Raw genomic sequence first — 22,149 nt, forward strand, 5'->3', positions numbered from 1 at the left:
CTCTATTTAGCTAGTATAACTACTGCTAAATAGGGATTCCTTAGAGACTTAGTAGGCCAAGGTAGCATTGGAAGAGATTAGCAGTAAGAGCCTTAGTAAGGCTATCGGCAGGCATAGACTTAGTATTTAGGTAGCTGATTTTGGTTAGTCCGTTAGTTACTTCTTACCGTATATACCGAAACTTTAGCAATATATGCTTTATTCGGTTATACTAATTGGGGTTATTGGCATTAGAAATAGATCCATTATTGTTATATAATAGTGGAATAGGTTTTTAGAGACCTTTGCCTATTTCAGTAAATAGACTATCTAGCTATTTAAGTTCCTAAATAGCTTCCAATAGGGCATCCGATTCAGCCTTTACGGTAGAAAGAGCAATAGTACTAGCCCTTTTTAATTTCTAGTAGATAGGTCCGCCTACTAAGGTAAAAAGGTACCTATAGGTTGACTTAGAGGAATCTAAGTTACCTGCAAAATCGCTATCGGAAAATCCAAATAAATTAGGTACTGGAGACTTAGACCTAGACTAATAGCAAATAGCTAGGTCTATAGTTCCTTTTAAATATTAAAGAAGGTTCTTACTAGCTAACAGCTGTAGGCTAGTAGCCTAGTGTATATACCGAGATAGCCATTGTATTGCAAAGGCTATATCTAGTCGGGTTAATAGCATAAGGTACATTAGGGTCCCTACTATTTATTAGTATACTAGTTAGTCGGTAGCGGACAAGGGAGGAAGGGGCATAGTAATAGCCTGTTTAAGTACCCCTGGCTGTAGTGGGATTACTACTGCCTTGGCCTCCGTTAGCCCAAATCGGGATAGGGCTTCCTCAATATACCCTTTTTGACTAAGAGTAATTCCCTTAGTTATTCGACTAATCTGTACGACTAGGAAGAAAGCAGCCTGCCCGTAGTCTTTAATTAGGTAAACCTTATATAGTTACTATTTTAGCTAGTTAATATATATAAGGTCTAGTCCAATAAGTAGGCAATCGTTAATATAGCTAACTATATAAGTACTAGTAGTATTATTATAGTAGATAGCCGGATTAAATATAAGAGGGCTATATCCGTATTGTTATAGCAGTTTGGCTAGTGCCTCCTGCTACTCTCTAGGTCCTTGTTTTAGACCGTAGAGTGCCCTTTTTAAAAGGATACCTTGTTTAACTGCTAGGTTATAGCCTAGCTTAGCTAGTAGCTTAGCTAAGTTATTATTCTTATTAAGACTAATAAATGCTTTTAGTCCCTTGGGAATTTTAAGATAATTAACTTTAAGTAGCTTACTGTTTAGAAAGGCACTAATAAAGTTAATTTGCTCGACGTACTATTTATTTTGGGCAGCTAGAGCTAATAGTATCCTCCAGGTAGGTAGAATACTAGTAGTTGCAAAAGTCTCTATATAGTTAAGGCCTTTAATTTGCATAAATCCCTTAGCTACTAGTTGTGCCTTAAATTTAACGGGGTTATTCTGCTAATCCTTTTTGACTTATAGTATAAGTCTACTTTTCAGAAGTCTCCAACCAGTTAGTATTTCTTTAAGAGGAATAAAGTAGAATACCCCTGCCTGGATAAGTTGCTGGAATTCTAAGAATATAGCACTTATCTACTGGTCTTTGTTATCTGACTTAAGTACCTGCTTCTAGCTAGTAGGCTTACTGCTAACTAGTATTTGCTTTGCTTTGGCTTGGTAGTACAGGTCCTGGATCCAATACGTTAGGTTAAGATCCATTAGGTTAGAGTTATCTTTTAGTTCTAGTACATCTGGAAGGGAGGTATTTAGTAGATCCTCTGTTGGCTGGGCTAGGACCCCCTCTATTGTACTAGTCCTAGTAGGACTAGTTGGTCCGTTGGCTTCTTGCAGCCTACTGGTCCTAGTAGGTCTAGTAGGTCTACTGGTCCTAGTAGGTCTGCTAGTCCTAGTAGGACTAGTAGGTCTACTGGTCCTAGTAGGACTGGTAGGTCTACTGGTCCTAGTAGGACTAGTAGGTCTACTGGTCCCAGTAGGACTAGTAGGTCCATTGACCCCCTCTATCTCCCTAGGTGTTTAGGGACTAAAGGTAGTTTGTAAGATATAATCTTCTATCTTAATTTCCCCCTCTAACTTTAGTCCTTAGGGACTAGGACTTAGTAGTCGTTAAAGTCCTTAGGAGATAGGGCCAATACCCTCTAGGATTTTTAGGAAGGTAGTTTTTGTAACTACCCTTCTGGAAGGTATATATATAAGGTATGTTTTTAAACCTAGCGTTGCTAGTAGCCTTACTGGTTCTGTGCGTTATGCTAATTTAGTACTTTGAATCCGTTTCTGATAAGGGATTAGGACTTTGCAGTAGGTACTAATAGCCTTATAGGCTGTAAGGTTTAGTAGTGTTTTTAGCCCTTGTAGTTCCTGCTTAAGCAATTAATAGGGGCTTAGGTCCCTATTAGTAATTATAGTATAGTTAACTAGGTTAACTATAGCAGGAAGTATAGCAGACTAGAGGAAAAGTAGGAGGCTAGCCCAAATTATAGTTGCTTGTAGCCGGTCTAGGATAACTTGTATAGACCGTTCGGTAAGTCCGTTTTGTTCGGGGGTATACGGGCAAGACGTATCGATTAGTATTCCTTTAGTGCCTAACCAGTCCTATAATAATATATTAATTTTAGGTCCTCTATTATAGAATAGCCTTTTTGGGTAACGGCTATAGTATGTTTTTAGGCTTTAAAAGAAGTTCTTTATAGCCTAGAGAATTATTAGTCCTTCCTTATTGGGTAGGATATATACCTAACGGAATCGGGATTTTCGATCAATTAGTATTAATCCAATAGATTTTCGATTATAGGATATAGGTTTAATCCTAAATATATCCCCTTCGATTAAGTTAAGTGTATAGTTTAGGTCCTTAATTGGTTCCCTTAACTAGCGTCTTATAGATTTTGCCCGCATACAAGCAATATATTGGAAGTCGGTAACCTTAATAGATATAAAGTTAGGTAGCCTACTAGTAATTTTACTAGTCTTTTTTAAAAGTAGTAAACTAATATATCCTAGTTATATGTACTAAATGCCTGCTTATTGCAATAGTCTTTGGTAAGACTGGTTGCTGGATTCCGTACTGGTAGTCGGAATAGCCTATTTCTCAGTACTAGTAGTTAGGGCTACTAGTAGGTCTGTTGCCTCTATAGGGACTGGGTCCTCTACAGGGTCTTTATATAAGGTAGCCTTAGTAAGGTCCCTTATACTAGCCGAACTAATAGTTAGGCTAGGACCTAGTCTTAGTCTAGGTCCCGGTCTTAGTATAGGACTAGGTACCGACTTAGGTACCAATCTAGGTACCGACCTAGGTACCGATCTAGGTACCGACCTAGGTACCGATCTAGGTACCGACCTAGGTACCGATCTAGGTATTGTATAGTCTTCTGCCTCGTTGGCCTAGGAAGGTTGTTGCATAGGAATTTCTACTATAATTCCGTAGCTGCTATAGTAGTAGAAGTAGGCTGAATCCGACTTATTTAAGGTAGGTATATCTAGACCTTCTTATTGTAGGAAGAAGCCGTACCTTTAGAAGTTTAGTAGGCTATATACTTTTCGGTTCGAGTTATATAGGGATTCCTTAATAAGTATTCCCCCTAATCCGTAGTAATGTATCCTACTAATAATATTAACTTCCAGCTTCGGAATATATAGTACCTCCTTTAGTATAAGTATACTATAGGTTAGTAGGTTAGCATTAATTAATACTGTAAATTCTATATTCCCAATTCCACTAGGGTAGATAGGACTACCTCTAGTTATAATTAGTTTTAACTAGAATTTTGCAATTGGTCGGAAATTTAAAAACTTAAACCGATTGTTTACTAAATAGTAGGTCGAGCCAGTATTATAGATTAGGCCCTAATTATATACATTAGTATTAGTAACACTATATAGTGTACCGATATTATCTAAGTTGGGTAATATCTCTAATTCTTATATAGAATTAGTATCTAATTCTTAGTAGGAATTAAGTAAGTCCATATAGCTAACAGTTAGGCTATAGTTATTAACTAGGAAACTAATAGTATCCTTTGGTTGCTTAGTCGATTGGTTGGATTTATTTGGTTTCTTAGATTGAATTAATTTATTAGGTTAACTCAATTGGTTAGGTTTATTGAACTTATTTCCCTTCTTCTTTTTCTTAGGTCCTTAAGATATCTAGTAACTAAATGTATTCGTTCTAGTAGTACTAGAGTTTCGATTTTCTTTTAGTAGGTTAGCCATAAGGTATTATAGGTTAAAGATATCCGATTTAAGTCCTAGGGCTCTAGAAGATATAAGGTTATTTTCCTAAATAGCTGCCCATTATGGAAATATAGGTTTAACTGTTGCAAGATAATAACTGGTTTAGTCTAATGGATTAATTATTACACCGGCTAGCAGTAGCCTAGTAAGTCGACTGTTAAATTCAGTATTAAATGCATTAAGTATTCCTTTATACCCCTTAAATATAAGGTTATAGTAGGCCTTATATAGGTTGGAACGTTTATTTTTATATCCTTTGCAGTAATACTTCTTTAGTAGTAGATAAATTTAGGTTGGATTTTTAATATATATAGTTAATACTAAGATTTCTTTCGAATAACTATCCCGTAGTAGTATAAGTAAATTGGCCTAATTCCTACCTAAAAAGCTTAATACAATTAAGGGCTTGTCCAGAAAGCCTTCTAGATTAAGAGCTTAAAGTTATATTGCTAGGGATTGCTCCTATAGCTTATAGTTTTTAGTACCTTTAAGTTTTGCATATTTAGGGAAGTTAAATGCCTTTTTATTTAATATATAATTAGTATAGGAATCCTCTACCCTATTGTTACTAGTAGTACTAGTACTAAGGGTAGACTCTATTAAATCTAGTCGTTCTTATATCCTTAGGACTACGGTATTAAGTTACTGTAGTAGTTTATCGATTTGCGTTTATTGTTTCCGAAGATGTTTTTCAATTTCCAACAAGTTAGTATTCTAACCTTAGTTATTGGGATCTATTTTCTAGTTAGTAACTAGATTCCAGTCTTACTTTACTTACCTAGCTAGTAATACTAGCAGTTAGGTCTCCTACTAGTAGTACTAGTAGGAAGAGGAGCCGTAGCTTAGAGACAACCAAGCGTTACTAGTAGTACTAGTAGAAATAAGAACCGTAGCTTAGAGATAACTAAGCGTTACCAGTAGTACTAGTAGGTAACTTAGTAAGTTACAGAGTTCGACTAAGAATTACTAGTAGTACTAGTAGGTTACAGAAGTCAATTAATCGTTACTAGTAGTACTAGTAGGTAACTTAGTAAGTTCCTAAGTTAGACTAAGAGTTACTAGTAGTACTAGTAGGTAACTTAATAAGTTACAATAGTCGTTCTTGTACGATTTACTAGTAGTACTGGTAGGCGACTTAGTAAGTCGCATAGATTAATTCTAGGGGATTAATTATAGTCCTTCCGGGCTTATAACCTCTTTACAATTAATGCACAAGAGGAGGGAATAGTAGAAGTATATTGCACGGACTAGTAAATTAATTATACTGTTAGTAACAGCAATAAGGGAAGTACCAGTTAGTAACTAGGTAAGAGTATACAATTAGTAGTACCAAATTATATAAACGAATGTAATTATTTCTTCTAGCTACAGTATAGGAAAAGAGCGGCTATTTATATCTATAGAACAATCCCCAATAACGGCTTTATCGGAGATTCTATTGTAGATTAAAGGCGCTATTGTACTATAGCTTAAATAGCTAAAACCATTATACAGTTAGATAACTGTTTCAGTTACTTATTAGTTAACTGCTTCCGTTATAAGGTTAGATAGATTATTTCAGTCATTAGCTTAGCTAATTCCATTACATAATAAATAGGTAGTCCGGCCTAAGTTAGTATTATAGGCTAGCAAGCGCTAGTAGCGATTAGGAGAGCAGTAATTATTGTACCGATTAATTGGCTCTAGTAGTCGACTGGCTACTATATATATAGGTTATATTGCAATAGTAAGTTAGTCGGTAGTAGTACTACCGTACGTCGCTCCGAGTTATAGTTCGGAGAAGTAGTATATTATATACTATTAGTCAACTTAATATACTTACTAATACTCGCAGTATAGTATAGCATCCGTACTAGTAGTACTAGTACTAATACTAATAGGATAGTATCCTATTTAGGTAGTCTTACTAGTATAAATACCAGTATTTTAATAAGTACTACTACTACTAACGAACTTACCTGTATCTATCCCTTGTTTAGTAGGTTTATAATTTGTTTTCGGACTTCGAGTAGTTAGTCTTATAGTATATTATATAGTAGGCCCTAGGGTAGCTATAGTATTTCTCCCTTATCGTTTTATTATAGTTAGATATAGTAGTCCTAGGAGCCCTAGTATAGTAGTAGGCCTAAGGCCTATTCCTTATCGAAGAGATTAGTATAGTCCTAGAGGGCTACTAGAAGAGTAAGTAGGGCTATTGTTATTATATTTATGCTTCCGGGTACTTATAGTACTATTTCTTATAGTTTTATTACTATTTTTTATAAGCTTATTACTACTAGTACTCCCTATTGTTTCCGTAAAAAGGTTTATACTAGTATAAGGTATACCTCCTAGGACCCGTTAGGAGGGTAGATATTGTTTACTTATACAATTTGGTTACCTACTGCCCTAATTATAAGGGTCCGATCTATTGCATTTAGGGTAACCTATCGGTATTCTATTTATAGTAGGCCTAGTATAGCGTCTCGACTTAGGCCTAGGATAATGTATAGGAGTACTAGGCTCTCCTAGCTATTTATATTAATTATTGTACGGACTATATTAGTTATTGTAGGGTAGGTAAGGGTATTGCCTATATTTTGCTAGGATATTATAATAGCCGTTTAGAGTAACCGTTTTGTTAGAAAAGGAATAAGCTTAAGTTATAGGTATTAGGCTATCCTTTCGCTAATAGCCCTATAGCAGTTATAGCTACTATTAGTTTAAATATTAAGGAACCTTATAGAATTTATAAGTATAGTAATAAAAAAGGGTAGTTTATCTATTCTTAGTATAATCTTTTTAGACTTAGTTTCCTAATTCCCTTAGTTCCTTATAGTCCGCTTACCTATAAACCCTTTATATCTTTATATAAGACTTAGCTTAAAGGTACCTTATTTCCCTCCTTTTCCTTAGTCTTTAATTCCTTATAAATATATTCTTCTCCCTAAGTAGCCTAAATACTTATCCCTAGGGTATATAGAATTACAGCTTATTATAGGTATTATTAAATATAATAGCCTCCCTCCCTATAGCGGATATATATACCGGCTGCCCTATACTTATCTCTCTTTTCCTATATAACCTATTTTACCTACTATTAGGGCCCGCCTTAGCCTTAGTTTGTTTTTATTATTAGTTTAATTATAGCTACTTTAGGCCCGGCCGTAGCCCTAGAGCCTACTGTATTAACTTCTAATATTAGGGTATTACTATCCTTATCGGGTTGGGGGGTTACCCTAGCTATCCCCTAGCTGGGCCTGCCTTAGTCCTTAATTTTATCCTTTATATATTGTAATTCTATTTCGGATATAATTCGTTTATATATATTAACTGCCTTATTATAGTTATTTATTGTAGTCCCCCGCTAAAGGATATAGTCCCTTATTCTCTTTATTAGCCTAATACGGAGCTTTATAAGTTTTACCTTACTAGGCTAATATATCCCTCTTGCTAGTATAAGCTTCTCTTCGAAGCGTATAAGGAACGCTAGGAATAACTCTAACGTCCCTTGCCTAATGTCCTTTAGTTTAATAACTGCTAGTTACTAGTAGTAGGGGTTACTGTAAGCCGATTTGAGGTATATTAGAAATTAAAATAGGTTGTAACTAATGCAAGAGCCTTCCTTAAAGTATATTATAACTTATTGCTAGACTTTAGCCGAAAGGTTTTACTAAACGAAGATTTATTAGTCCTAGGCGGACCTAATAAAGTCCCTATCTACCTAGAGCTTATAGTCTATATAGAACTTCTAGGCTGTAAAGGTACCCTTATTACTGTTATACGGGTCCCCGACTGGAATCGGTTTGCATTTAATACGGGCCTATAGTATACCTAACTCGTCCCTAGTCCGTTCCTACTGGGGGTTAATTGTTAAGGTATCTATTGGCTGAGCTAACGAGTGCCCTAGGTCCTGCTATACCTATTGCTGCTTATTCTTCTATAGAGCTAAGATTTATACAGAGTATATTTCTATTTAGGCGTATATTTAGCCAAACTCTATATAGACTTTTGCTATAAAGTCCTCTATAACTTACTAAAGGTTAATTTCTTTAGGCTTCCCTTTATCTATTTTAACTTACAATAGTTAGGCTTTTCCTTCCTCCTAACCAGTATAAGTAAAGTCTTTTAAATATTATAGAGTCGCTAGGCAACTGCTCTAGGACTCTTAATAATATTTATTAAAAGACTTAAAGGAGGGAAAGCTACTTAATAACTAGGGCTTCTAGTTATATATATTCCTCCTAGTAGGTCCCTTAGTTCCCTCCGTTCTCCTATATCGGGCTAAGCCCAATACTATAACAATAAGTAGCTATTACCTTTATATAATAATACTTATATAAGTTAGTAGTAGCTTTAGGTTACTTAGTAAAAAAGTTTTAGATAGGTAATAAGGTTTAGCTTAGCCTTAAATATATTAAAACTAATAGGCTATATAGAAAGCTAAACTAAGTAGCTTTTAAGTTTATAGTACTAGTAGTACTAATACTACTTATAGTAATACTAAATATTCCTTAGGGCTTATATCCTACCTTTTATATAAACCTTATTAAAAGGGTAGTAAATAATTTATTATTTAGTTAGGTAGTGTAGGATTTAAAGCTAAGCCTATTATTAATTTAAGATAAAAATAATACTTTATAAAAGGAATATTAAGTTAAATATATTCTTATAATAAGGGGGGCCTAAGGCTAAAGGGAATAATATAATACCCTTATAAAATAGTTAAGTTATAAATAATTAACCTAGGAATTAATAAAGGCCTTAGTATAAATAGAAGCCCTAAAGGAATTTATATAGTAATAGGGAAATCCCTATATAAATAGTAAAGTATAGGTAAGCTATAAAATAAAATATAAAATTTTAAATATACTAAAGGAAAAAACTAACCCTAAAGTAGCCCTAATAAGAACCTAACCTAATATTACTATAAATATATATTAATTATACTATTCAGACTTATTAGTTTTTATATTCTTCTTACTTTTATTCTTTTTAGTATTTTTCTTAGGAAGGGTTTTAAAACTATTTATTATAGTACTTAAGTAGGAATAAAATATAACTAAGGGGAGTAAGAGTAAGGGTATAAAATAAAGGTATTAAGTAATATAGGTAATATAAGGGGTAAAAGTAATAAGATAGTATAATAAAGATATATTATTTATATAAAATAAGTATAACTTACTATTATTATAGGTAATATAAAAAGTAAAGAAGGTAAAATAGTATAATAAGAGGGAACTATTTATATAAGACTTATATAACTTATAGATATTATAGTATATTTTAGTTAAGGTAGCTACTAACTTAATACTAATACCTTTTTATACTTACTAATAGTAAGTAAGGCTATATATATTGTTAAAATACTAGGATTTATACTAGTAAGACTACCCAAATAGGATACTATCCTATTATTACTACTACCAGTAGCAACTATTAGAAGTACTACTGCTAGTAGATATACTATACTATACTAAGAGTATAAGTAAGTATATAGAGCTAACTAATAGTATACAATATACTATTTCTCTAAACTATTGTTAAAGATACTTACCTAATTAGGTATAGTACAGAATGCTCTAGAACATTCTAGAATATTCTAGAATATTCTATACCCTACTTATAGAATGTACTAGAACTCCTTAGAATAAGCTAAAATAGTCTTTACTATACTTCTACACCTATATAAGGTAGTAGCTATTTCCTTAGAATAGTTTCTCCTTTTTGAAGTATAATTGCATTCGTTTGTATAATTTAGTACTACTAATTGTATACTCTTGCCTAGTTACTAACTAGTACCCCTTATGCTATTACTAATAGCTTGATTAATTGCCTAGTCTGTATAATATACTTCTACTACCCCTCCTCTTGCGCACCTAAATTGCAAGAGGTTATAAGCCCGGAAGGACTATAATTAATCCCCCTAGATCGATCTCTATAGCTTACTAAGCTGCCTACCAGTACTACTAGTAATCTTGGATCGACCTTTGTAACTTACTAAGTTATATACTAGTACTACTAGTAACCTTCGAATCGACCTCTGCAACTTACTAAGTTACATACTAGTACTACTAGTAACTTATAGTCGAATTCTGTAACTTACTAAGTTATCTACTAGTACTACTAGTAATCCCTGGTTACTAAACGGCTTCCTTAACTACTAGTACTACTAGTACGTTATCTACTAGTACTACTAGTAATCCCTGGTTACCAAACGGCTCCCCTAACTACTAGTACTACTAGTACGTTATCTACTAGTACTACTAGTAATTCCTGGTTACCAAATGGCTCCCCTAACGGCTAGTACTACTAGTACGTTATCTACTAGTACTACTAGTAATTCCTAGTTACCAAATGGCTCCCCTAACGGCTAGTACTACTAGTACGTTGTCTACTAGTACTACTATTAACTATTAGTTATTTAACTATAAGCTTTAACTCCTACTAGTACTACTAGTAGAAGACCTATTGCTAGTACTACTAGCTAGGTAGGTAAGGCAAAATCGGAATCTAGTTACTAACTAGAAAATGGATCCCACTAATTAAGGTTAGGGAACTAACCTATCGGAAATCGAAAAACGTCTACTAGTATAGTAAACGTAAATCGATAAACTTTTACAATAACATACTCAATCTATACAATAACTTAATACTATTATTCTATAGATATAAGATCGACTAAATACAATTGAGTTAACTCTTAGCAATCTCAGTAATAGTACTACTATTATAAAAACAAAGGATTCTAACTCTAGCTATAAGTTAAATAAAAAAGTCTATTAATTCCCGGAATACGCAAAACTTTAAGGCACTAAGAATTACAAGCTATAGGAGCAATCCCTATTAATTTAACTTTAAGCCCTAGACCTAGAAAGTTTTCTGGATAAACCTTTAATTACATCTAACTTCTTAAGTAGAAATTAGGCCCGTTTACTTATATTATTACAGGACAGCTATACGGAAGAAACCTTAGCATCTATTGCATAGATTAAAAACCTAACTAAGGTTTTCCTATTATTAAAAAAACAATACTCTAAAGGTTATAAAGCTAAACGCTCTAACCTATATAACGCTTACTATACCCTTATATTTAAGGGGTACAAAGGAATACTTAAGGCATTTAATACTAAATTTAACAGTCGACTTACTAGGCTATAACTAGCCGAAGTAATAATCGATCTACTGGATTAAGCCAACCGATACCTTGCAATAGTTAAGCCTATTTTTTTACAATAGGTTACTATATAACGCAATACCATTTAGTCTTCCTAAGCCTTAGGACTTAAAACAGATACCCTAGGTCTACAATACCTTATAGTTAACCTTCTAAAAGAAAATCAAAACTCTAGTACTACTAGATCAAATACATTCAGCTATAAGGTATCCTAAGTACCTAAGAAAAAGAAGAAAGGGAAATTTAATAAATCTAACCAGTTAAGCCAAACTAATAAAAAGAAATTCAACCAATCGACTAACTAACTAAAGGATACTACTAGTTTCCTAGTTAGTAACTATAGTCTAGCCGCTAGCTGTATGGATTTATCTTATTCCTACTAGGAATTAAATACTAATTCTAACTGTACAGAAGAATTAGAAATATTACCTAACTTAAGTAATATTAGTATACTATATAACGTTACTAACGCTAATATATACTATATAGGCCTACTCTACAATACTAGCTCAACCTGCCATTTAGTAAATAATCGGTCCAAGTTTATAACCTTCTGACTAATTACAAAATCCTAGGCACAACCAATTATAACTAGAGGTAGTCCAATCTACCCTAGTGGAATTAGAAATACAGAATTTACAGTATTAATTAATACCAATCCACTAACCTATAGTACTCTTGTACTATAAAATATACTATATATTCCGAAAATAAAAGTTAATATTATTAGTAGAATCCGCTACTACGGATTAGGGGGAACACTTATTAAGGAATCCCTATATAACTCGAACCGATAAGTATATAGTCTACTTAACTTCTAGAGGTACGGCTTCTTCTTACAACAAGAAGGCTAAGATATACCCTATCTAAGCAAATCAGACTTAGCATACTTTAGCTACTATAGTAGCTACGGAATAACAGTAGAAATTCCTTTGCAATTAGCTTCCTAGGCTAACGAGGCAGAAGACTAAACGGTACCTAGATCGGTACCTAGTCCGGCACCTAGATCGGTGCCTAGTCCGGCACCTAGATCGGTACCTAGTCCGGTACCTAGATCGGTGCCTAGTCCGGCACCTAGATCGGTGCTTAGTCCGGCACCTAGATCGGTACCTAGTCCGGTGCCTAGATCTATACCTAGGTCGGTACCTAGTCAAGTACCTACACCAGGACTAAATCCTAGCCCAACTACTAGTTCGGTTGGATTAAGGGACCTTACTAAGGCTACCCTATACAAAGACCCTATAGAGGACCCAATCTCTATAGAGGCAATAGACCTACTGGCAGTCCCTACTATTAGTACCGAGGAACAGGCTATTCCGACTACTAGTTCGGAATCTAGCAACTAGTCTTACTAAAGACTATTGCAACAAGCAGGCATCTAGTACATCCGATTAGGATATATTAGTCTACTACTTTTAAAAAAGACTAGTAAAATTACTAACAGGCTGCCTAACTTCTCGTCTATTAAGGCTACCGATTTTTAATACCTTGCTTGCATACGGGCAAAATCTACTAGACGATAGTTAAAAGATCTAATCGAGGATCCAGACTGTATACTTAATTCTATCGAAGGGGATATATTTAGGATTAAACCTATATCCTACGACCGAAAATCTATTGGACTAATACTTATCGATCGAAAATCCTAATTCCGTTAGGTATATATCTTACCTAATAAGGAAGGACTAACTATTCTTTAGGCTATAAAGAACTTCTTTTAAAGCCTAAAAACATACTATAGCCGTTACCCAAAAAGGCTATTTTATAATAGAGGACCTAAAATTAACACATTGCTTTAGGACTAGTTAGGTACTAAAGGAATACTATTCGATACGTCTTACCCGTATACCCCCGAACAAAACGGACTTACCGAACGGTCTATACGAGTTATTCTAGACAGACTATATGCAATAATAATCTAGGCCAGCCTCCTACTTTTCCTCTGGTCTGCTATACTTCCTGCTATAGTTAACCTAGTTAACTATACTGCAATTACCAATAGGGATTTAAGCCCCTACCAATTGCTTAAGCAGGAATTACAAGGGCTAAAAATACTACTAAACCTTACAGCCTATAAGGCTATTAGTGCCTACTGCAAAGTCCTAATCCTATACCAGAAACGGATTTAAAGTACTAAATTAGCACAACGTATAGAACCAGCAAGGCTACTAGCAACACTAGGTTTAAAAATATACCTTATATATATACCTTCTAGGAGGGCAGTTACAAAAACCACCTTCCTAAAAATCCTAGAAGGTATAGGCCCTATCTCCCAAGGACTTCAACGACTACTAAGTCCTAGTCTTTAAGAACTAGAGTTAAAGGGGGAAATTAAGATAGAAGACTATATCTTGCAAAATACCTCTAGTCCCCTAACACTTAGGGAGACAAAGGGGGCCAACGGACCTACTAGTCCTACTAGGACCAGTAGGTTGCAAGGAACCAACGGACCTACTAGCCCTACTAGGGCTAGTAGACCTACTAGTCCTACTAGGACCAGTAGGTTGCAAGGAGCCAACGGACTAACTAGTCCTACTAGGACTAGTACAACAGAGGGGGTCCTAGCCCAGCCAATAGAGGATCTACCAGATACCTTTCTTCTAGATGCACTAGAACCAAAAGACAACCCTAACCTAATGGATCTTAACCTAGCGTATTGGATCCAGGACCTATACTACCAAGCTAAGGCCAAGTAACTACCAAATAGTAGTAAGCTTACTAGCTGGAAACAGGTACTTAAGTTAGACAACAAAGACCAATAGATAAGTACTATATTCTCGGAATTCCAGCAGCTTATCCAGGTAGGGGTATTCTATTTTATCCCCCTTTAAGAAATACTAACTAGCAGACAACTTCTGAAAAGCCGACTTATACTATAAGTCAAAAAGGACCAGTAGAATAACCCTATTAAATTTAAGGTACAACTAGTAGCTAAGGGATTTATACAAATTAAAGGCCTTAATTACCTAGAGACTTTTGTAACTATTAGTATTCTACCTACCTAAAGGATACTATTAGCCCTAGCTGCCTAAAACAACTAGTACGTCGAACAGATTAACTTTATTAGTACTTTCCTAAATAGTAAGCTACCTAAAGTTAATTATCTTAAAATCCCTAAGGGACTGGAAGCATTTATTAGTCTTAATAAGACTAATAATTTAGCTAAGCTACTAGCTAAGCTAGGCTATAATCCGGCAGTTAAACAAGGCATCCTTTTGAAAAAGGTACTCTACGGCCTAAAACAAGGACCTAAAGAATAGCAGGAGGTACTTACTAAACTGTTACAACAATACGGATACAGCCCCCTTATATCTAATCCGGCTATCTACTATAATAGTACTACTAGTACTTATATAGTTAGCTATATTAACGACTGCCTACTTATTGGACCAAACCTTATATATATTAATAAGTTAAAGCAATAACTATATAAGGTTTACCTAATCGAAAACCGCAAATAGGCCGCCTTCTTCCTAGGCGTATAAATTAGTTGAATAACTAAGGGTATTACCCTTAGCCAAAAAGGGTATATTAAGGAAGCCCTATCCCGATTTAGGTTAAAGAAGGCCAAGGCAGTAGCAATACCGCTACAGCTAGAAGTACTCAAGCAGGCTACTGTAACGCCTCTTACTCCCTTATCCGGAACCAACCAACTAGTATACCAACAGATAGTAGGAACTCTAATATACCTTATGCTACTAACCCGACCAAATATAGCCTTTGCAATCCAATAGCTATCTCGGTATATGCATCAGGCTACTAGTCTGTAGCTATTAGCCGGTAAGAACCTTCTTTAATATCTAAAAGGAACTATAGACCTAGCTATATACTATTGGTCTAAGTTAACAATACCCAATCTATTAGGATATTCCAACAGCAACTTTGCAGGTAACTTAGATTCCTTTAAGTCTACCTATAGGTACCTCTTTACCCTAGCAGGCGGACTAATCTACTAGAAATTAAAAAGGGCTAGTACTATTGCTCTTTCTACTGTAAAGGCAGAATCGGATACCCTACTAAAAGCAATTCAGGAACTTAAATAGCTAGACGGTCTATTTATAGAAATCGACAAAAGCCTTAAAAAACCTATACTACTTCTATACAATAATAACGGATCTATCTCTAACGCTAACAATCCCAATCAGCATAACCGAACAAAGTATACACTACTAAAGTTCCGGTATATTCGGCAAGAAGCAACCAATAGGCTAGCTAAAATCAGTTACCTAAACACTAAGTCTATACCTACCGATAGTCTTACTAAGGCCCTTACCGCTAATCTCTTCCAACGCTACCTTAGCCTACTAGGTCTCCAAGGGATCCCTATTTAGCAGTAGTTATACTAGCTAAATAGAGGGGGTATTAAAATACTAGGATTTATACTAATAAGACTACCTAAATAGGATACTATCCTATTATTACTACTACTAGTAGCAACTATTAGAAGTACTACTGCTAGCAGATATACTATACTATACTAAGAGTATAAGTAAGTATACAGAGCTAACTAATAGTATACAACATACTATTTCTCTAAACTATTATTAAAGATACTTACCTAATTAGGTATAGTATAGAATGCTCTAAAATATTCTAGAATATTCTAGAATATTCTATACCCTACTTATAGAATGTACTAGAACTCCTTAGAATAAGCTAGAATAGTCTTTACTATACTTCTACACCTATATAAGGCAGTAGCCATTCCCTTAGAATAGTTTCTCCTTTTTGAAATATAATTGCATTCGTTTGTATAATTCGGTACTACTAATTGTGTACTCTTATCCAGTTACTAACTGGCACCCCTTATGCTATTACTAACAGCTTAATTGATTCCCTAGTCCGTGCGATATACTTCCACTACCCCTCCTCTTACGCACCCAAATTGCAAGATATATTACTTTAGATACCTATTAGGGCCTAAGCTATACCCTAAGTAAATATATTAAGCTATATACTTAGTATAGTACTAAAATAGCTACCTACTTAAGTTAGGGTTAAGGTATTAGTAGTAAGGATAAGGGTATAATTTAAATTATTATTACTATTAGTAGTAGTAGGGGGAGAAATAATACTTAGTATAAGGGTAAGAGTATAAGTAGGGTATATAAGGGTAGACTATATTTTAGCTAGAGCTAAGGTATAGGCTTAAATCTAGCCTAAGGCTAGAAACTTAAGCAAAAGAATAGTATAAGTACCTAATATAAATCTAACCTTAGGGCAGGCCTTAACTAAAATATAAATATTATACTAAGTATAAATATAAAAATTATATAGGGTACAATATAGCTAAGGGTATATAGTAAATAAATATAATACCTAAATATATTTAGTATATATATATATATATACGTATAGTAATTAGTACTATAGCTTAATATATAGCTATTATAGCTATTAGTAATACAGTAATTAATATAAGGGAGGTATATTTTATATACTTCTCTTAGAGGTATAAACTCTTTATTAAAAGAGTTACTCTTTACTAAGTATTTACTTAAAGTATAATAGTAATCTAACTTATTAGTATAGTAGCTATAATAAGGGCCTAAACTATATTTAGGGGGAAGAAAAGGAATACCTATAGTAATAAATATAATAGTAGTAGTAGTAATAGAAAGGTTAATAATCCTCTATAAGGGAGGAATAATAATAGTAAGAGAGAGATTAATAATTCTTACTAATACCAGTCTATTAGCTAATTACTTAAGAAATATATAGAACGGCTATAATAAAGAAGTAGTAACTTACCTTATAGAGAAGGAATAATAATAATAAAGAAAAGGTATAATAAAAGGTAGTAAAGAGGTTAATAATAAAATTATATAATAAAAAGCTAAAAAATAAATAGGTATAATAGTTAAAGGAAAAAGAAATATTAAAATAAAATAGGAAAGGAATAAAAAGATTAATATAAAGAGATTAGTAAAAGGGAAAAGTAAGGTAAAGTAAGGTACCTTAGGTACTTAGTAAATACTTAAGAAGGGGCTAAAGTAAAGTAAAATAAGTTACTTTAGGTAACTAGTAAGCCCTTAGGGAAAGAATAAAGTAAGAGGAGGCTATATATACTATATATTTAGTAAATACCTAACTAATTAAATTTTATTTTTTAGAGGAGCTATAATAATAAGGAGGCTAGCCTAAGGAAGGGTAGTTTAGCTATAGTAATAGATAGACTTTACTTTAAATAAATAGAGTAAAATAGTATATTATAGTATTAGGCTAGCCTAATATATAAGAATAAAGGGAACTAAGGGACCTATTAGGAAGTATATATATAACTAAAAGCCCTAGTCACTAAGTAGTTTTCCCTTCTTTAAGTCTTTTAATAAATATTATTAAGAGTCCTAAAGCAGTTACTTAGTAACTCTATAATAAATACTACTCTTATAATAAAATAATAGAGTCCAAAAGACAACCAGATAACTAAGTATATATATTCTAGGAGCGAGTATATTTTTAAGACCAAAACTTAACTATTTAAAGCTTTCCAAACTATATACCTTTTAAGGCCTAACTAGTTATAGAGTATATTTCTCTTAAAGTAATACAATTAGGCTTAATTAAGAGAATCTTATTATTATCCTTATATTTATTTTTATAACTTTAGCTATAACTACCCTTCCTAATTACAATTGCGCTTTAATAATTTTTTTTTTACTTAATAATATTAATATACAAGATAATTTATCTTATAATTTTTAGAGGTACAATTAAAAGAATTACAATAGGCAGTAATACTATTAGGTAGTTCTGCTATTAGTAATAAGAAAGATAGAATTACAGTAACGTATATTCTTCAAAGAAAATTACTTAATAATTTATCAAAGCGACAATTAACAATATCATAATTATTAATACTCAATGTAAGTGCTCTATATTTAAATGTCTTACTAGCTACAGTACGTTTGATGGCTCCTCTTTCGTAATACTTAGTCAGTGCCAGCCCTCAATGGCTGCGTCTGACTGTGCCTAAGTGGCTGTGTACCAAGCGGGAAATCATCGGTGTTTCGTCATCATTCATTCAGGCACCACCGCTTCATGGTGGTCGCGATGCAAGGCCTCGTTCATTCCACAACCCCATCCTCGTCTCTCAACATTGAGTCTCGAATGCCGGGCTCACTTGACCTCACCCTTCCCTTCTCTCCTTCTCCTATTCTGCACCCCTCCCTGCAACCTAGTTCTAGTTGCTGAATTCCTCATACAACATGGTAAGACCCATAACATGACCCCTCATGTATGCTTGTTCACTTCAGCACACGGCTTACCTTGATTCTTAGGGCATATCGAGGCGTCCCAAAAACAGAGCTGGCCAGAATGTCCAAACTGGGAGGCCGGAGGCCCAGGGCACTGGCAGCGCCCCCCCCAAGAAGGCAACATTCGAAGTGACCAAGAAGAAGGAGATAGGCGTCTCAGACTTGACCTTGCTGAGCAAAGTATCCAACGAATCTATTAATGATAATCTGAAGAAGCGATTTGAAGGCACTGATATTTACACGTATATCGGCCATGTCCTAGTCTCTGTCAACCCCTTCCGCGACCTGGGCATCTATACCGATGAAATCCTTCAAAGTTATCGCGGCAAGAACCGACTTGAAATGCCGCCCCACGTTTTCGCCATTGCCGAGTCGGCATACTACAACATGAATGCCTACAGTGACAACCAATGCGTTATCATCTCTGGTGAGTCTGGCGCTGGCAAGACTGAGGCCGCAAAGCGCATCATCCAGTACATCGCCAATGTCTCGGGCGAGCAATCAGGCGATATCAAGAAGATCAAGGAAATGGTGCTGGCAACGAATCCCCTTCTCGAATCTTTTGGAAACGCAAAGACACTTCGAAACAACAATTCGTCTAGATTCGGAAAGTACCTACAAATTTACTTCAATTCCACCGGTGAACCTGTCGGTGCTGACATTACAAACTACCTTCTCGAGTCATCGCGAGTAGTCGGCCAAATCACAAACGAGAGAAACTTTCATATCTTCTACCAATTCACAAAGGGAAGCTCAGCAAAGTACCGGAGGGACTTTGGCATCCAGAAACCTGAGACTTATGTCTATACAAATCGCTCGAAGTGTTTCGATGTGGATGGAATCGATGATGTTGCCGACTTTCAAGACACCCTTAATGCCATGAATGTCATTGGCCTGGCACAGTCTGAGCAAGATGAGATCTTTCGGATGCTGGCCGCCGTTCTCTGGATCGGCAATATCCAGTTTCAAGAAGACGAGAGCGGATACGCAGCAGTTGCAGATCAGTCCGTGGTGGACTTTGCGGCTTATCTCCTCCAAGTAACTCCCGAGCAGCTGGTACACGCCATCACGATCCGAATTCTTACACCGCGGCATGGTGAGGTGATTGAGTCTCCTGGGAACCCTGCCCAGGCGACCGCCACGCGAGATGCCCTGTCCAAAGCGATATACAGCAATCTCTTTGATTGGATCGTGGCACGCGTAAACAAGTCTCTCCAGTCCAGACAATCAACGGCCAACACCATTGGAATTTTGGATATCTACGGCTTCGAGATTTTTGAGAAGAACAGCTTTGAGCAACTCTGCATCAACTACGTCAATGAGAAGCTGCAGCAGATATTCATCCAGTTAACCCTCAAAACGGAGCAGGACGAGTATGCCAAGGAAAAGATACACTGGACCCCTATTAAATACTTCGACAACAAGGTTGTTTGTGATCTGATTGAGCAAATCCGGCCGCCTGGCATCTTTTCTGCCATGAAGGACGCCACCAAAACTGCCCACGCCGACCCAGCCGCTTGCGATCGGACTTTTATGCAAAGCATAAATGGTATGTCTCATGCCCACCTAACTCCACGACAAGGTAGCTTCATCGTCAAGCACTATGCTGGAGATGTAGCTTACACAGTCGACGGCATCACCGACAAAAACAAGGACCAGCTTCTTAAGGGACTACTGAACCTCTTCCAAACCAGCGGAAACCAGTTCATACATTCCCTGTTTCCAAACCAGGTAGACCAGGATAATCGAAAACAGCCGCCTTCGGCAGGTGACCGAATTCGCACATCCGCGAATGCCCTGGTGGAGACGCTCATGAAATGCCAGCCATCCTACATTCGAACAATCAAGCCCAACGAGAACAAGTCACCCACCGAGTACAATAGTCCCAACGTGCTCCATCAAATTAAATACCTGGGCCTTCAAGAAAACGTCCGTATTCGACGAGCTGGTTTTGCTTATCGACAAGCTTTCGACAAGTTTGTCGACCGCTTCTTCCTCCTGTCTCCTGCCACTTCATATGCTGGCGAATACACATGGCAAGGATCATACGATGATGCAGTAAAGCAAATCCTCAAAGATACCAGTATTCCCAAGGATGAGTGGCAACTCGGCGTTACAAAGGCCTTCATCAAGTCCCCGGAGACGCTGTTTGCTCTGGAACATATGAGGGACCGGTATTGGCACAATATGGCAACTCGTATACAGAGAATGTGGCGTGCTTATCTCGCGTACCGCGCCGAATCAGCGACTCGGATACAGCGGGTGTGGAGGAAGAAGAGGACGGGTGCTGAGTTCCTGCAACTTCGCGATCAGGGCCATCGTTTGCTTCAGGGACGCAAGGAGCGTCGGCGAATGAGCCTCCTGGGCTCTCGCAGGTTTCTCGGGGACTACTTGGGAATAAACGCCTCCTCTGGGCCTGGGATACATATCCGCAACGCCGCAAGTATGAACTCTAATGAGCGCACAGTGTTTTCTTGCCGTGGCGAAATTCTGGAGGCGAAATTTGGACGTTCAAGCAAACCGAGCCCCCGCATCATCATCGTTTCCAACAGCAAGCTTTACATCATTGCACAGATGCTTGTCAATGGCACGCCCCAGATCTCTGTGGAAAGAGCCATTCCCCTTGGTGCCATCCAATTTGTTAGTGTGTCGGCGTGTCGAGATGATTGGTTCTCGATTGGAACTGGGTCATCCCAGGATCCTGACCCCTTGATGAACTGTGCATTCAAAACCGAGATGTTTGTACAGATGCAACGCGTTATGCCTGGAGGCTTTAATTTGAATATTGCAGACACGATCGAGTATGCCAAGAAACCCCAAAAGATGCAGCATGTCAAAGTCATGAAGGACTCTCAGCAACCGACAGACTACTACAAGAGTGGCGCCATTCATACCCAGCAAGGTGAGCCTCCGGGCTCAGTCTCCAAGCCCACACCGAGGGCAAAGCCGATACCGCCGAGGCCAATCACACGAGGTAAGCTCATCAGGCCGGGTGGCCCAGGTGGCCGCCCGTCCAGGATTACTGCCAACCGCACTGCTCGGCCGAGGCCAAGTGCTGGTATTGCAGGCCCAAAACCTCCTCCTTCTACCGCGGTCAAAGCGTCGACCGGCTCCCCAGCCAGGACACCTGCTGCCATTTCACCCGCTCAGTCGAACAAACCTCTCCCAAGCCATGTAAGCCTTCAGAGCAACACTACTTCACGTGCAAGCCCGCCCCCTGCACCAGCCGCACCCCCTGCGAAGGCAAAGACCATGGCCAAGGTGCTCTACGAATTCTCTGGCCAAAAAGAAAATGAGCTGTCAATTCGGGCTGGAGACATCATCGAGATTGTCCAAAAAGAGAGCAATGGTGCGTATTTCAACCTCAAAGACACAGCGACCGTCAACTAATGTCGTTGGAAGGTTGGTGGCTGGCAAAGAATGCACAGGGGCAGGCCTGGGTCCCAGCCGCGTATGTTGAAGAACAAGTAGTCACCGTGCCG

General features: G+C 36.6%; 1 protein-coding gene across 1 annotated transcript; it reads left to right on the forward strand.

Annotated features, from left to right (window-relative positions):
- Positions 1 to 18,619: 18,619 nt before the first annotated feature.
- Positions 18,620 to 22,057, forward strand: DCS_03700 (myosin-5; the record flags this gene model as incomplete). The annotated part of the gene is made up of 2 exons (XM_040801016.1): positions 18,620 to 18,622; positions 18,692 to 22,057. 2 exons carry the CDS (start codon positions 18,620 to 18,622, stop codon positions 22,055 to 22,057), a joined length of 3,369 nt encoding a protein of 1,122 aa, XP_040656049.1.
- Positions 22,058 to 22,149: the final 92 nt, after the last annotated feature.

Source organism: Drechmeria coniospora, chromosome 02, assembly GCF_001625195.1.
Source record: "Drechmeria coniospora strain ARSEF 6962 chromosome 02, whole genome shotgun sequence".
Taxonomy (NCBI): Eukaryota; Fungi; Ascomycota; class Sordariomycetes; order Hypocreales; family Ophiocordycipitaceae; genus Drechmeria; species Drechmeria coniospora.